Here is a 16,225-nt window from a genome sequence, read left to right as displayed (position 1 = left end):
GCGGCTTCCTAAGATACAACACAGGACACCTGACTGGACTATCGGAGGTATTCACATGCCGTCACAGGTGACATTCTCTGGTACACTATGCAGCTTCATCGCTGGTACCAGAGCGCGTAGCGATGAGCCGATCAGACATGCGTGGGGCCCTTCGCCCTGTTCCTTGTACCGCAAAATGGCGGCCACTGTGACGTCGCGGTGCAAGCTCCCTATACATTTAGAGCTTGGTTCCCCTGCTAGGGATCTAGGGACAATGGGACCTATTTGATAGGCAGGATGACGTGCTCTTTGTGCTTCATTTACATTCTGCGAATGTGGGGAAATAAATCTCTTGCAATTTCGCTAAGAAGCTCTTCCTGCTCCATTAGTTCGGCAGCAGCTCTACGAGCCAGGACCGGCGTACCTGCAAACGAGGCATCCAAGGTTTGCATGTCTGAGACCATGCGGATATCTTGTTGCTATGTCTCTACTTATATTACTGCGCTTCTCGATTACACAAATATGTTTGCGACACAGCCTTGGTTAAATTGTGCACAACAGCTGCAATGTCTCAGGCTCTTTCTGAATTAAAATAACTTCTTGTTGAAAACAATCAACATACATGTATTTACGGATGTATATTGAACTTTGCGACGTAACATTTCTCACTTTGTTTGGGACGTTAAACCTCACAAACCAAGCAAACCATTTCTCACTTTGAATGCATATTGGCGGTAAAATCGATTGCTGTTTCATGTTTTCATTGAAAGCAAATGTTTTAAAAGGCTATAGACACCGAGTTTTCGCTTGAGTTTTTCCTTCTCCAAATGATGCGTTTGACATTAGCATACATGGATCACCCCGTGGCGTTCCTTTCGAACCGATGATAATTTATATTCGAATTTCTTCTTGATACTGCTTCGGTTTCGGTTTCATCAGCTGAACGATGGCTGTGATGTGTAAGGAGTGTTTCGGTCACGTGAGGCACGAAAAAAACCCCCGCAATACAGCAGTTTATAATTTTACCTCACTACAGCGCTTTAGCCTGCTTCAAGAGATGGAATAACAACAACAACAACAAAAAACGCATCAGTGGCTATATAGTGGTTTTTTCATAACTCAATTATACATTATTTGGTTGTCATCGCCGCACGATGTGCTGGTCGATGATTTATAATGCCTTCTGCATCATATAGAGAAGAAAACATGTAACTAAAATGAGGCGTCTTTAGTCCTTTAAATAAACGAAGAGGGGAAGTCCAGCAGAGGAGGCAGCAGTGGTGTACAGCATAAGGAAAGAAAGAAACGATTCGACAAAATTCATTTTAAAGGTATCTGAAAGTTTAACTTAAAAACTGGTAGAAATTTAACTAGTAAGTATGTATGAGTAAGTCTCTGCGGTGATGATTGACCTATGTGAGTAGCGCTGACGTTCGTTGTACAGCGCGCTGTCGCAGATGTATGCGCTATAAAGAAAAACCGCCAACCGCCGCCTTGACTGCTGACTCGAGCTCCTAAAATGCCAACGCACTCTGAAATAAACGTTAGCATTTGCACGTAGGGGTTCACATTTTGAGTCTGCACAGCACTTGTAGCGTCACTTTACTTGAAGGATATCCGGCCTAATCGGCGTATATGCAACAGTGAACATGGGAGCTGCGGATTCGTGCTCACTGCAGAACAGGCACCGATGACCTCGTGGACACTGTGGTGGGAGAAACAGAGCCGATTTCGTGAAGATTGCAGGTCAAGATGTCACATCAGTGCATTCTTTTTCTTTTCGTTCAGTACGCCGCGTGGCATGGAAGATAGCAATAAAGCGACTAAGTGTATTGAGAAGAAATGAAGATAAAGTTAAGGCAAAAACCAACGACATGCTGCCAAGTCTGTCAGCCGGGGTTGCTCTGTCTCTTGGGGCTTCCTCCCTTGGGCACAGCAACTGGAATGTGCTCTCCGCCATGCAAAACTTCCTTACAGACACTAAACGGCTGCCGTCTTAAGCTCTGCTCTTTCTCATGATCAATATTTCTCTGGAACGAAAGCTTTCTGAAACGTGGAATATTTAGCCCCGTTCTCTATTTCAGTCACCGATCTCACAGCATTTGTTTAGCCTATTTCAATTACACATCTGAGAACCTTTCATTTATTTCCTAATTGCTATTATTATCAAAATTATTTTATTTTCACCACCATTATTTTCTTGTTTAACATTTTGTGCACCTATCAGTTGCCGCCTGTGTCTTGGCCAATCCCCCGCAGTGGGTACGTGCCATTATCTAGAGGACAACAACAACAACAACAACCTCCGTATGTCGCTTACAGTGCTCTACCAACTGAGCAATAGCGGCGACTGTCCTACCTTCTATACTTTCAGGGGTATTTATGTTGCATGTAACCTAACCTGCAGAGTGTTTACAAGGGCCACCCTCGACCATAGCGGCGTACGTGCAACTTCCTGCATTAACGCAACTGCAACGCGAAACTTGACCGAACGATGAGAGCAGCTACGGAAATCTCTCGCAGGCTACCTATGACATCAAGACTGCCTGTATCGAGGGTCTCGTTAAGCTATTGAGCAGACAAAGATAGGGGAATAAGGGGCTTGTTCTGATATAAATATGAAAGAAGGCAATCGCCGAAATCAAGGAAAGCATAAGGGAATCATTTTTTTTTTTACTTGTGGAGTTGATCAATGGGTAATTATTACTGTATTTATTTTATGCATGAAAGATAACTGATTAGACAGCAGAATAAAAAAAATGGTAGGGTGGTTACCGCTTGTATAACGCTTAATTCATAGACAGCTGCTAAGGTATTTATATTTTACAATATGCTGAGGTAAGAAATGTGAGAGCGACTTCACATCTGCGCTCTTTTTAGTTTTTCATACGTTCTCGCTTTTCGACTATAGCTACACACTCCAGTCCGCCGCTCCAAGCTCGCTGGGCCTCCAATGAGCTGCTCCTCGGGCGGCGCGTTTCGCAGCCGATACCGTCGATGTGCCGTCCTAGATTCCTCTGTTCTCACAATACTCTCTCTCTCTCTTCCTTTCACGGTAACCGCACTCCGGATAGTTCCCGTGGTAACCATCCTCAGGTTATGGATTACTACGCTCTCGCCATACCCTCCTCCTCCTTCTTCCAGGGTATACCCTTCGGGCAGTTCCCTCGGCAGTGATCCTTCGCTTGCGCCTTACGCTCTCGCCATGCCTCCCTCTTTCCACGGTAACCATCCTATACCATAGCACAGTGCCCTCGTGCAGTGGCCAGCGAAGCTGATCCGTTCACGCCGCCTCCTGTTCGAATTCCAGTCACGACAGTATTTATTTTATTTATTTATGGTTTCGCCAATGTCACCCTCAAGGTCAAGCTTCAAACAAACTCGGTGAGCCGCTTTGACCTCGTGAAGTAGTGCTTTGGCAAACTTACTTTTGATCAAGGTTACTTCATTGTCAGTGCACGTCGGTGAAGTGCCAGGCGCATGATAGCCTTAGCTGCTTATGCGCCATGAAGCCTATTATAACTAAATAGCCAGAAAGTTTATCATGTCTTCTGGGTGACTAAAACTTTGCGCAAATAGCTGCGACACTGGTCTAAAAGGTAACACTAGTCTTAAAAGGTAACAAACCTTGGGTCAGAATACCGTACCTTGGCCAATACCCCCACGTGGGTATGTGCCATTTTCATATGGTGAAGAAGAAGAAGAAGAGCATCATTCGTTCCACGTGCGCACCGCGACCCACCCAGCCTGAACGTTTTCCCTTTCTTCTTGTACTGGGACGCCGGAGCTCCAGCCAGCCTTGGATATGCAGCGAATCCCGCCGTCAATGTCTTCGCTGATGCTGAGGTCAGACACCAGCTCGCTGCTAGTGGGCCGCCCCAGGACGCAACAGGAGTCCGAAGAGAGGCTGTTACAGCTGGACCTTCGGGACCCTGTGCCTAGAATGGTAGAGTGCTGGCCCATCGAGGACACCTCTTTCCCGGGCCTCACGGTGCGCTACACCTCGTTCGTGCTCAGCCTGTCCCTGGCCATCATGTCGGCGCTGCTCATCACACCCGAAGCCCTGATCACGGAGCGCAAGGGCAGCCACCCTAAAGAGGGTGCCTTCCACCACGGCTGCTGGTCCCTGGACGACGACCTGAGGCGCCCGCTTGACCGCAGCGTGCACCCGTGCGACAACTTTTGAGGGTGAGCGCCCGCGGACGGCAGGATTCGTTGGCTTTGAGGTTGTATATTTCGCAGCAAAACAAAGGCCTAGGCTATACATCGAGCAGGTTATGGAGGACACGGATGGGCTATATGTGCAGTCGTGGGCACGGATCAGGCTGCGGCGATGACACTTCTGTCATGCGTTGCTAGTTGAAAAAGGCGCAGTGTTTGATACGTATGCTAGTAAGTGGCCCTTGTGCACTTGCTTAGTGTAGCGTTTGGCGCAATGCAGTGTGGTGCTGGAAACTACATGACAGTAGTATGGCGCGGTAGAAGTGGTACTTTAACCACTAAAGCACATGCTTTAAAGCACAGAGTAACCCTGTTATCGTTGTTACCTCACATGTACACGGCAGAATTCGCATAAATGCATAAAATGCGCGAAAACTCTGAATTTAATTCACTGAGCGCGAGGGAGGAGTTAGAACACCGATGCAGTCTCCGTGATATTCTAGTTGCGACCACATTCCGATCACATGATGCTCATGGTAATCAGCCTAAGGCTTTAACAGAAAACGATATTCACTACACTAGACTGGAACATCGTCCTTGACGTGAGAAATTCAGTATCTTGCACATACTTTGGTTGATCGCGCCACTTTGATCCGTGACCGCGAAAAGGCGTTTTACCGGTGAAGTCTGCAGTTTTAATGCATGTCTGCATGGCAAGTCTCCATCCGAACTTTTGGCATCCGTCCGTGCTTGTGCCTGGTCCAGGAAGAGAGGTCATGTGATCACTTCATAAATTTTGGAAATGGACTTTTGAGCGAGTGTTACAAATTTAGCGGCGCGATAGCAGCTGTTCACCGTGACCACGCGCTGTAACTGCTGGTCTACAAAGGTTAGTTGAGCCGTTTTTTTGTACTCTCTTTAAAAACCTTGAGCGCGGCGCCAGTGGCAACAGTATCCCTACGTTCATCTCACATGTACACATACACGCACATGCACCGACACAAACTCACGCACGCAAGCACGCATGCACGCACGCATACGAATACAAAATGCACTTGCCACCGGAGGAAACCGGGCAGAAATTAACCAATGATTTCGACGTTTCATCAGCTACCACGCGCGCTGCTGAGCTGTCGACATTGTCGACGATGAGAACCTATAGCTCCTTTTTCGTGGCTCTGTACTCCCTGACCGAACCTGTCGAAAAGAGTTGCGCAAGGACAAGCAGTACTAAGGTTTCTTTATATCGGGTATTTTATTGAGCACTTTCAAATATTCCTAAATATGGGTGGTCGAAATGGAAGGAATATGTTTTTAGGAACAGATTGTCAGCCGCGGTGGACGCCAGTTATTCTAGGTGACATGCTAATTAGATAGCTAAATAGTTGAAATTACTATTTAACCTTAAATTAGCACAATATGCTTGCTCATGCCAAGGGAGAGCATGTTTAGCCACGGACGAAACGGTGACCTATCGGTGTTTTAAACGAAGAAAAATTCGTTCTGAAGCCCTGAAGAGTGAAGAAATCCGGTAGCTCTTTTTGCACATAAGGGAATTAGCGCATGACGCGCGCAAAAAGCTCAGCGCGAACGCAGTGTTCTTCAGTGATGCGGCACCCAATTCCAACTGCCTGCTCTATTGTACCATGAACTTTCTTGTAAGTCATATCTCTATAAAAATGACATCATGTAATTATTGATGCAGCTGCTGCGTTGGCTCAGTGGTTGTGGAGCTCGGCTGCTGAGTCCGCGGACGTGGGTTCGATCCCGCCTCGGCGGCCGCGTTTCGATGGAAGCGAAACGCAATAGGCGACCGTGTGCTGTGCGATGCAGTGCACGTTGAAGGACCCCAGGGCGTCGAACTTAATCCGTAGCCCTCCGCTACGGCGTCACATATAGCTCATGTGTCGCATTGGGACGTTAACCGCCTTCAACGATATAGTTGGCAGTGACTATTCTCTTTCTTGCACTTAGCGACAAAGGAAAACATGTGCTTGCGCACAGTAGCGCAGGTAGTTCGAATTTGGTGCCGCACGCAACGTAACACGTCACAAGCGGACGTCACGTTTGGCTTGAACTTTGTGCGCGCCTCATGCGCTCGGTTTCGGTTTTGTAAGGGAAAGAGCAGCGCATTTAGTCGCGCTGCAGGGCTTTAGAGAATGATTTCTTTCTTGCAAAAGGTGATACGGCATCGTTTTCTCTTCGGCTTTGAGCTCACCTTTGGCGGTAACCGTTGGATGTGGTATCCAAAAAAATTGATCAGTAAATTCTAGTTCATTAGCTAGTTAGGTAAGGGACATAATTTCCGAAATAACTTACGTCCGCCGCGGCTGAAATTTTGTTATTTTGACTACCCCATTTTCAAGGATTTCTGAAAGCATGAAAGGATTCACCTTAAATACCCGCACCCGGCATACAGGGACATTATAGACGACCCCTCAAAGGATGGCATGCCTCATATATGCAGTAACCTGAAGCGGATGTGGCGCAAAGGGCTCGTGAGAGTTGATGAGCTAGAAATGCTTTCTGCGATGAGGCGTCAGAAGGAAGAAACATCCTTTTCGGAAGTCTATTAAAAATTAATTTCTAATGGGCCTAGCTTAGCAGGAACTTTAGTTAATCACTATTTTCAACGGCCAAAATTTGTTACATCTGTCGGAGTAAGTGCATTAGCATTGGAGTCATGATAGCTTTGCTAATCGTTACTCCCCAGTAAGGGTGGGCTGTGGAACGCGCGACTCAAGTTTCCAAAATTTTCTCTTTCCTGCAGGTCGCCTATTTCACCGTTGTCGTCAGCCTGGCCCTGCCGGGCGTTCAAGCGCTACGCAAACTGGCGAAATTGCCGCGGAGATTCGCCGCATTTTTCATAGCACAAGGCACACTGGTGTCGGCGTACGGACATCGAGGAGGAGGAAGCCAACTTTCTCAAACGATGTGTTACGCTGACCGATATATCACAAGTCTCCACCAAAGATTCGTTATTTTTAAACCTAACTGCTCTAGTTCTTTTTATAGTGCTCGCTGCTTGCTTCGCGGCGAGCGCAACCAAAGCTTGGCTTCGTGTCTTCGGTACGACGACATCGCCGTATACACACACCGGCGTGCGCATCCGTCGTGGTTGCTGTTCAAAACATTTACTGATGTCACCTTTTCGCGCAGTTATACGTGCACTCGCAGACACCCTTGGATATTGGAAGGTGGGGGGGGGGGGGGGGGGGGGGTAGCGGTCTCGGTCTCAAAGGACATTACACTACTGACAATGCTATGCCGGAAAAGAGCTCTTCTAACTCAAAAAGCATAGTTTTAAAAATTTTGTAAAGTGTTAAGGAGAAGCATCCTGTATGCGAAAATGCTGGAAGATATCGATGACTGTTGCGCAGCCACCATAGTCCTCCATAAAGACAATAAAATTTCAGTAATAATGGGTGTGTCAGACAGGGAGACACGGTCTCTCCAATGCTATTCACCGCCTGTTTACAGGAAGTATTACGAGACCTGGATTGGTAACAGTTTGAGATAAGAGCTAGTGGAGAATACCCCTATAATATGCGATTCGCTGATGACATTGCTTTGCTAAGTCACTCAGGACATGAACTGCAAAGCGTGATCAATGGGTTGGGCAGAGCGGAAGAGCGGGTCGAAAAATTAACAAGCAGAAAACCAAAGCTGCTGGAAGGGGTAAGGGAATACGTCTACTTAGCGCAGGTAGTGACCGCTGATCCGGATTATGAGAGGGAAGTAACTAGAATAAGAATGGAGTGGAGCGCATATCGCAGGTTCTCTCGGATCATGAATGGCAGTTTACCAATACCCCTCAAGACAAAAGTATATAACAGCTGCAGCTGTTAAGATACATGTATCTTACCGGTGCTAGCCTATGGGGCAGAAACGTGGAGGCTAAAGAAAAGGGTTCAACCTAAATTGAGGACAACGTAGAGAGCTTTGGAAAGAAATGTGATAGGTGTAACATTAAGAGACAAGAAAAGAGCAGAGTGGGTGAAGGAACAAACGCGGGTTAATGACATTCTAGTCGAAATCAACAAAAAATGGGCTTGGGAAGGGCATGCAATACGAAGGCAAGATAAGGGTAACAGAGTGGATTGCAAGAGAACGCAAGCGTAGCAGGGGGCAGCAGAGAGCTAGATGGGCGGATGAGATGAAGTTTGCGGGGAAAAGGTGGTCGCAGTTGGCACAGGACAAGCTTAAGAGACATAGGAGAGGCCTTTGCCCTGGAGTGGGCGTGGTCCGCTGGCAGTACCCCATGTAAAGAATTGGCGAACAGTGACCGGACTGAAAGCTGCACCAAGAACATCAGTGGACGTAAGCCACTGCGGACTTTCGCAATCGCCGAATTTGTGTTGCTTGTCCCTTACTTGTGTGCTGAAAGCTACTATGGCACCTTACAGCGTTATCAAGAAGCATGTTAAAGCAGGCAGATGAAAACAATCAGAACAATGAAATAGCGCAGCGATGGCGGTACTAGATCTCCGCAGTCAAATAACACACACCTGCACTGAGAGATTTGCCAAGAATCCGGAGGCTTTATGTAGGCATTTGATAAGCAGGATATGATTTGTCAAGAAAAAGAAAAACGAGGCAGGCGAACAAACCAGACAAACTTCTTCTTTATAGCGGGCTAGACGGATCTATAAACGATGGTCCAAGCGAGTGGAGTTACGTCTCCAGGTATGACCAGCACGTGCACCGGTTTAGGGAAGAAATCGTTTCGCTTACTGGTTTACAGCCTCTTTCTGTAAAAAAAAAAAGAATATGAGAGTTCTATGACTGAGAGCGCCAGAGATTGGCCGCGGGGTGAAAAATCTCGGTGACGAAGTTTTGGTTCAGTGTACTACCTTCAGTCAAAGTAACCGCGGCAGAATTTGCAGGCAACAGCACCAGTAATATTCAATCTGGCCACGAGCACACGTGGTGCGAATGATCACGAGCGTGCGAAGAAGGTCGAATGGCGGCTCTTTCCACGCACGCACTCCAAGTCGCTCGGTTCCTTCACCCTCGGGCTCGCCTGATGAGAGAAAGTTCCTTTTGCAGCGGGTCCAACGTTGGGCCTATCCTGATGAGGAGCTCCTCATTGAGTTCGCAGGCAGGCTGCAGGTTGCTGCAGCAGGGAAAACGGCAGGTCATCATGGGCGAGTACGGGGAGAGCTGGACTCACGGGGACACCTCCAACCGGTGCCGCTGGGTGCACTACGTCTCCCTCACTCTCGGCCTGTCCCTGGCCATGGTGTCTCCACTGCTTGCCACGCCCACCGTCCTGATGCCGCGGTCCGCGGGCCCGTACCAACGCTGCTCCTTTCCCCTGGACGATGACCTGAGGCACTACGTCAACCCCAGCGTGCACCCATGCGACGACTTACGCGGGTAAGCCGCCGTGGGTCTAGGGCTCTGAGGGCGATCAAGCCTTCGAAAAAAAAAAAAAACTCTACTTATATCTTTGCATCGTCTTAGACGTGAGAAATATGGTAGGGTCGGCGGTAATCTCAAACGTAGCACCTTCACGCCGTAGTACCGTGCTCACCTTCCAAGCAGTCAGAAACCGCGGGTAATAATATTGAGAAGTATGGTGTGTGTTGCATGATTTCATTAGTCTGGTTCGTGAGGTAACGTGAACAGCGGTTTTAGTTGGTACTTCGTGATCATGATCATTCCATGACAGCATTGCCTACAGGTGGTGTTCGGAATCAAAACCACAGCTATTTATAATCACCGTCTCTATAATTATTTTCTGTACACTGGTGCTATTGGGGCGCCCTGCATGACTGCTCGACCCGCTTTCAGACTTGTTGGTCGTTAGTGATGCCGCGGCACTGTGGCGCTAGGAATATTCTGATGCCAGCCGAACCCTGGCGCGCAGCACTCGCAGCCGCTTTCAAACCCCGTGTCTGGCTCCAGTAGCGTTGTCCTGGGACCCGGTTCCCGGCTGTCCCCGTGCCTCCACTGCTATGCTAAAATCGCGATGTCTGGCCTCGTAAACGTAAACACATTGAGTGCGGGCGGTGCACCCCAGGAGCTGGGCGAGAGTCGCGGCTGCCGGCTGCGTAAAGCAATGCTACTCAACTGCTGCCATAAACAAAGCGTGAGCGGGCTGCACACTTGGGGAACCGAGGTTCGGCGGTGGGTGTTTTGAGTTCGCGCTCGCAAGTTCAAGGCTCCCGTGGTAGCCGAAAGGCGAGGCGCATTTCCGGGCACTCGCGCGCGGCTGGCCCATTCATAACGGCTTGCGGGCCTTAAACGGGAAATGCACCACTGTTTGAGAATTCGCCACTATTCAAGGATTCAAATCTATATATAGGCTGCTGGGAAAGCATGGAAAGTCTTTTTACACGAACACTTAAAATATTGACGTAGTCGCGATTAATTTTTGAGGCTTCTCCTCACAGCAAAAAAGGAGCGCGGGGAAGCTCGATGTGACATCCCGGAAGGTGATATTTCAAATTTCCGCTGCCCCCAATCACACCCTGCCGTACCTAGTTGAATGCCAGCAAACAACGCTCGGAGGTTTTCGCTTTTGATGGCGTTGGTGTTTTTCCCCTTGAAAGCAAGTGTTTATGCGTTGGAAATGTACTGGTACCTTCGATGACGTCACGATGCGCCGCCCCCGCTTGAAGGTGTGCGCTGCGGAGAAGCTTGATGGCCGTCTGGATTTGAATCGGTGATTACGTCACAATTTCAAATGGTTTGGTTTGGTTTGGTTTTATGGGGTTTAACGTCCCAAAGTGAATAAGGCTATGAGAGACGCCGTAGTGAAGGGCTCCGGAAATTTCGACCACCTGGGGTTCTTTAACGTGCACTGACATCCCACAGTACACGGGCCTCTAGAATTTCTCCTCCAAAGAAATTCAACCCCCGCGGCCGGGATCGAACCCGCGTCTTTCGGGTCAGCAGCCGAGCACCATAACCACTTGGCCACCGCGGCGGCTACAATTTCAAATGCTAGCCCGAAATGACTGCTTGCTTTACCCGCAAACCTCACACATTCGAAGCTCATCGATTTCGAAAACCTATGCAGTGGCCCTTTTATTAAGTGTACCGTGTGCAACCACAGCCGGGACGCTGCGGCGTACAGCATATCTTTTATTTTTTTGTTACTTGCAAATGCAACAAGACAATATTAACACTTATTGCCCCTGCATCGTCTTGTGAGACTTCTATTGGACGCAACTCTTATCCGCGATCGGAGCAACAAACCCCACTGAACATTAACGGATATAGTTAGTACACGTGTGCTTATAACCCAAGGTTCTCAGTTCGTTATGGGGCCCGGAATTTCTGAGTAGGATAAGTTCGCGGAATGCCGTCCCTTTTAACCATTGTAGACGCCGCTCGCAATTGTGTTCCAAGACATTTTTCCTCCTATTTCTTTTTTTCCTTGCGGAGCGCAAAACATCCATTCGGTGTTGCAAAGGGAAGCACTGAATTAAAATTTTCGCACGCATGAATGCGATTTTGTACAAAACGTCACAACAGTTGAAAATAGTTGAGCCATAAACACCAGGATTATCATAAGCGCCCGGTGGATAGTAGAACCGCACCTAGCTTTTTCGAAAGTGCACATAACGCTAAAAAAAAGAGCAAAATTTTATTATTGTGGTTGACAAAATCTGTCTGGCGAAATATTAGTTGATCCGTCCACTCGCCAACATAACTATAGCTGCGGTATGAAAAGTGCTGGATTCATTTGAAACAAAGTCACTACTGACCGCAGTGCACTAAGTGCGCTGTTTACGCAATTCTCTTCTTGAACCCAGGTGGTCGAAATCTCCGAAGCCCTCCACTACGGCGTCCCTCACAGCCTGAGTCGCTTTGGGACGTCAAACGTTAAGCCCCCCCTCCCCCCACCCCTTTTTTGTTTTTATTCCCTATTTATTTATGTATAGTTCTTTTCTTCCTAATGACAGATCTACTCGTTAGCACACAGCCGTAAGGGAACGCATAAACTAGGTTCATCTTTGTTCGCCAAAGAGCAGCGCGGTTTTTGAATCACAGCGCAGCCTCAATAGCGGCTGCCACTTCGAATATTATTGCATTGTTGTTATTTTTTGCCCTGCTGCTGTTGTAAACTTTTTTTAAACCGTGAACAGATATTAAAGAAAAAAATGTTTTTGTGGCCTATAGGCTGCATGCTCGCCTCGTAATCTGAAAGTCGCCCGCACTTTCGGAACAAATTTTATTTTTCTTCAATACCGCGGTGACATAATCTGTGGTTTTTCGTGACTACTTTTGCGGTCAACACCGACGCCGGGTTTCATTGCCGATGAGCTATCTAATGCTTTTGTATTAACATTAAAAAAGACCTCCTGCTTCTGGTACGTATTTCTTTTTAAGTTTCGCTATTCTCCTCTACAGGTTGCCACGTACGCCTTCGCCCCGTCTTCGGCAGCCCACTTCTGAGCCATGCCATTCCCTGGCGTATTCTCTGGTGCCGCTGCATTCCACGGCACTTGTTTGATTTGTATCTGCGTACATCTGTGTCTTGAGCGGCACGCCTCTTTGTGAAGCGTCAAGAAGACATGAGATATCCATTACTTTAACTACACGCAATCATTTTTTTTCTCAGCTAAATACAGTTATTTACAGTGTTCTGTTTCTTCCTTCTGGCTTCTCAGGGAGAATTAGAGTGAAGCATATAACCTCTCATTCCCTTTTGTGCCTTTACTGGGAGAAAGCAGTTTCTTGTGTCCCGCGAACTGTAGTTTGCTACCCGCAGATATACTATCCGAACGATGTTGGTAGATTTAAGTGACCACGAATTGAAGAGAAAGAGCAATGCGCCTCCCAGGTGGAGTCTCTAGCCAGTCCCGAACCCGTGTGGTCGAATTCGCACTTCTCACCGAAGTCTTTATTAGTTAAAAATAAAACGAAGCTACATCCGAAGTCTCTAGCTATTGCAAGAAGCCCATAAGATGAGCAGAAAGAAAGGGGTCCTATGTATCTGGTGATGGCTCAATAAAACAGCCTTCGGCAAGAAGAATTCGGGACGGATCCTAGCCAGCACCAGTAAGCCTTTCGGCCTGCTGCGCATCAATGAGAAAAAGTCATTTTTTTTTATAAGTTACTGTGCAGGTAGCGTACAGAATTTTTACGCAGGATTCAGGCTTTAGGTGATGTGCCTTAGACATCAAAGTCAGCGACGTCTTGATGTGCCACTGAAAACATTCCAAAGGCAATCAAATTTAAGAGGTACACTTCATGGGAATGCCCAAAGTTATGAGCTGCTTTGGTCGACGTAAACACGATTGCTAAAGAGTATAAAGCTATAGTAATAACTTTTTTTTCCAAGCAGCGGCAAAGAGAACGGAGACAAAGGTTTTCATCGGTCAAGGCCGTGCTCGTCGATAAGCGCCGGATAATTGTCTAAAACTGACATTTTAGAGCACGGTCACACCATCTCGCACTGCAAACCTGTATCAGTCCACATGTGCCGTAATCGTCGAACTACAGCCGAGTTGGCTAACGCTGCAGCGCTTTTAACAAGAGAGGCACGTTGAAAGGAGAGTAATTACATGCTTAAGCCTGAATCGAGCGTGAGGAGCTTAGGGCAAAGAAAGCGGCGAGGTTTGCAGCGACCCTGACCAATGCCGGACTGAGGTTAAAGCGCGCGTCGCCGCCTTGGCTATACCGGCCATGACGTGATGTGTGGATCCAGAGGAGCAAGGCATGCGTTGGCCTCCGTTCTCCACAATAAGTAGCTGTCTATTAACTAAATCTGATAACATTGGTCAGTTGCATAGTTGGCCCACCGAAACTACGACGAAGCGGCAACAGAAACCTGCGAGTTGCGTAACGCGCTGCGGAACAGGCACAAGGTTAGTATAATTATTACAAGGATGTTTACAGTATACGTTTGAAAGAGCATCACCTTAGCGTTTCTGTGTGATGTTAAAGAAACTTCAAGAAAAATGACATTTAGAATGTTTTGCTTTTCACCGAAACACACCAAAAAGTTCATTTGTACTTCAGTAGAGTTCTTGGGCTAGTTGGTATACTTGATTTACTTGATGTGTCATGAATCACGGAAAAATGCACCATGAACTTAACATGTGTCAAATTATAATATCAAGTAAGGAAGACGCGCCACGTTTAATTAGAAACTCTGTGCCCAATCTCAATTAGCACTGCATTACAAACTAACCCGCCATATATACATGAATGTGATGTAAGTCGTTTAGCTGAAATGAAACTTATCACAGATATTTGTAAAGAGGGGCTCCAGTGATTTCTTTGGTTAGTTTCTTTAGTAAGTCTTGGCGCAATTTATACATTAAATGTTTACAATTATGCGCAGACATACGTCACTTGAACCCTTATATATAAATGCAGCACAGAAGATCCCTCTTTCATCAATAGTCTTCCGGAGAAGGTTATTCAGTTTCGTTGGCCATGACTCTACTGACCTGTTCAAAACATAACATTCAGCTACTCAGAGGTGTGCCAAATAAACATGCCTGTTTTGTTGTCAGTATATTGCCGGCGATAGCCTGCACATGCACACACTATGACAAAAATGCGCACTAACTAACACGCACCCACGCAAAAAGCTTAGTCTTTACATTTATACAGAAGCCATAACGTCTTCCTAAAGTACGAGGTATCATATGCTTTGGGTGTCCTGGTGCTGAGCCTGCGGAGCCTGAACCGAATCGTGGCATTGGCGGGCGCGTTCTCGTGACTTCGAAATAACAAAAAACGCCCGCGCTCTGTGCGATGCCTGCGCATGTTAAAGAATCCCAGGCAGTATAAATTAATCCTCATACGTCGGCTTCACCCCACTTTCGGGGCGGTGCTCGCCTGAGTTCGCCGAGAACGGGACTTCAAATCATTTCATGCTGTATATGCCGAATACCTTGGAGCAACTGCAGTCCTATTCACAGACAGCCGACTCGCCCCACGATGGGGCACCAACATCACGTACTGACGCTGCTATTCCGGCGCACCCAAGACGAGGTGGTAGAAAAATGATAGACGTATACTGAAGAACACTAGGTGGTTTTCGCTTCCTCGGTAAAAGTACGATGGTATGTCCAGCGCAGAGCTCTTATTACCACGTACTGCTTATACGAACCATCATACTGGCCACCTTCGGCCTTATGAATGAGAGCAACTTCAGGAACAAAGTCATGCTTCGCTTCGACTAGCTGTGCGCCTCCCCTGCGAGGCTTGTGAGGCGAGTATGTCTCAAGGGAAAGCCACTGTCCAGCGTGGCTGTAGCAAATGAGTTGTGCGGCGTCACCTATGAGCTGAAGCTGTGCGTTTGTGGATGCCATAGAACACTTCCCCAGGAGTGGCCGTGTCTTTCTCATGACAGTGGCACAATTATGCGCAGCCTTAGGAGATGGAATGTGCCACTGGACGGCGCTGCTCACGTGTTGTTCCTTCGAAGGTCCACCAAGCAAGGGAAGTGCGGTAGCCAGGCTGTTTAGGAATTCTTCGAGGCCATGCCATTTCTGACGCGGTAGTTGGAGTCTATTTTGCCCATTCTATGCGACGCACACGGGGTAGTACTTATTGTTGGCGTTGCCTAAGGCAATTGCGAGAGTTTCACTGCCACCACGATCGCTAACGGAGAGCGCAGTGCAACAGCTCTATGAGAGCAGCGTTTCTTGAGAGCGGCTGTGTGCAGAATTAGCAAGCATGCCATTGGCTGAGATGTTAACTAGCGTGGTCACCAGGAGTGGTTTTAAGCAGGAAGAATATTAGGATTTACTGCTTTTCGTTACCTCCTGCCTAAACCCAGTGTCGAACTTATCGTAGTTCGTGCCGAAGATATATCGGGTGTTTAGGGGAACACTTTCAAAAACTTCTAAATCTAGGCAGTTTATTTATAGAAACAGCCTTTTCAGTCTCAAACTGTCAGCCACGACGGACATTAGCTACTCTAAAAAACATTGAAATTAGATAACAAGGTTCCAAAATTCCCTGATTAACTTTTTAATTAACACAGTCCGGAAGCTAGCGCCAGTGGGGAGTTGGAAGCTAAGGACAAGACGATACAAAATCAATTTTTGAAACGAACAAGTCATTCTCTGAAGCTCCGCAGCGCGAGCTCGAAAACCGGCGTTTTTTTCGG

The 16,225-nt window shown here is 47.4% G+C and overlaps 2 protein-coding genes across 2 annotated transcripts in view; both read left to right on the top strand.

The window, feature by feature from the left end:
• Positions 1-7,220, top strand: part of LOC149371273 (uncharacterized) — a 55,092-nt gene extending 47,872 nt beyond the window's left edge. Inside the window, exons 2-3 of the mRNA XM_089564933.1 lie at positions 3,773-4,167; positions 6,911-7,220. Coding sequence (XP_089421059.1) covers positions 3,773-4,165 — 393 coding nt within the window. The 3' untranslated portion in view covers positions 4,166-4,167; positions 6,911-7,220. The remainder of the gene's footprint in view (positions 1-3,772; positions 4,168-6,910) is intronic.
• A 967-nt stretch (positions 7,221-8,187) lies between these two features.
• On the top strand, positions 8,188-12,607 carry LOC149371272 (uncharacterized). The gene is made up of 2 exons (XM_089579685.1): positions 8,188-9,519; positions 12,505-12,607. Exons 1-2 carry the CDS (start codon positions 9,104-9,106, stop codon positions 12,605-12,607), a joined length of 519 nt encoding a protein of 172 aa, XP_089435811.1. The 5' UTR covers positions 8,188-9,103.
• Positions 12,608-16,225: the final 3,618 nt, after the last annotated feature.

This window comes from Amblyomma mixtum, chromosome 1 (genome assembly GCF_055824585.1).
Source record: "Amblyomma mixtum isolate Tamu chromosome 1, ASM5582458v1, whole genome shotgun sequence".
Taxonomy (NCBI): Eukaryota; Metazoa; Arthropoda; class Arachnida; order Ixodida; family Ixodidae; genus Amblyomma; species Amblyomma mixtum.
Note: the sequence above shows the minus strand (reverse complement) of the source record. Positions and strands in the feature narration are given on the sequence as shown.

Excerpts from the sequence above, each read along its gene's own strand:
- LOC149371272 (XM_089579685.1), top strand. The coding sequence starts at position 9,104 with ATGGCGGCTCTTTCCACGCACGCACTCCAAGTCGCTCGGTTCCTTCAC. Across the intron at positions 9,520-12,504 it reads CCATGCGACGACTTACGCGG|GTTGCCACGTACGCCTTCGC; the intron begins GTAAGCCGCCGT and ends TCTCCTCTACAG.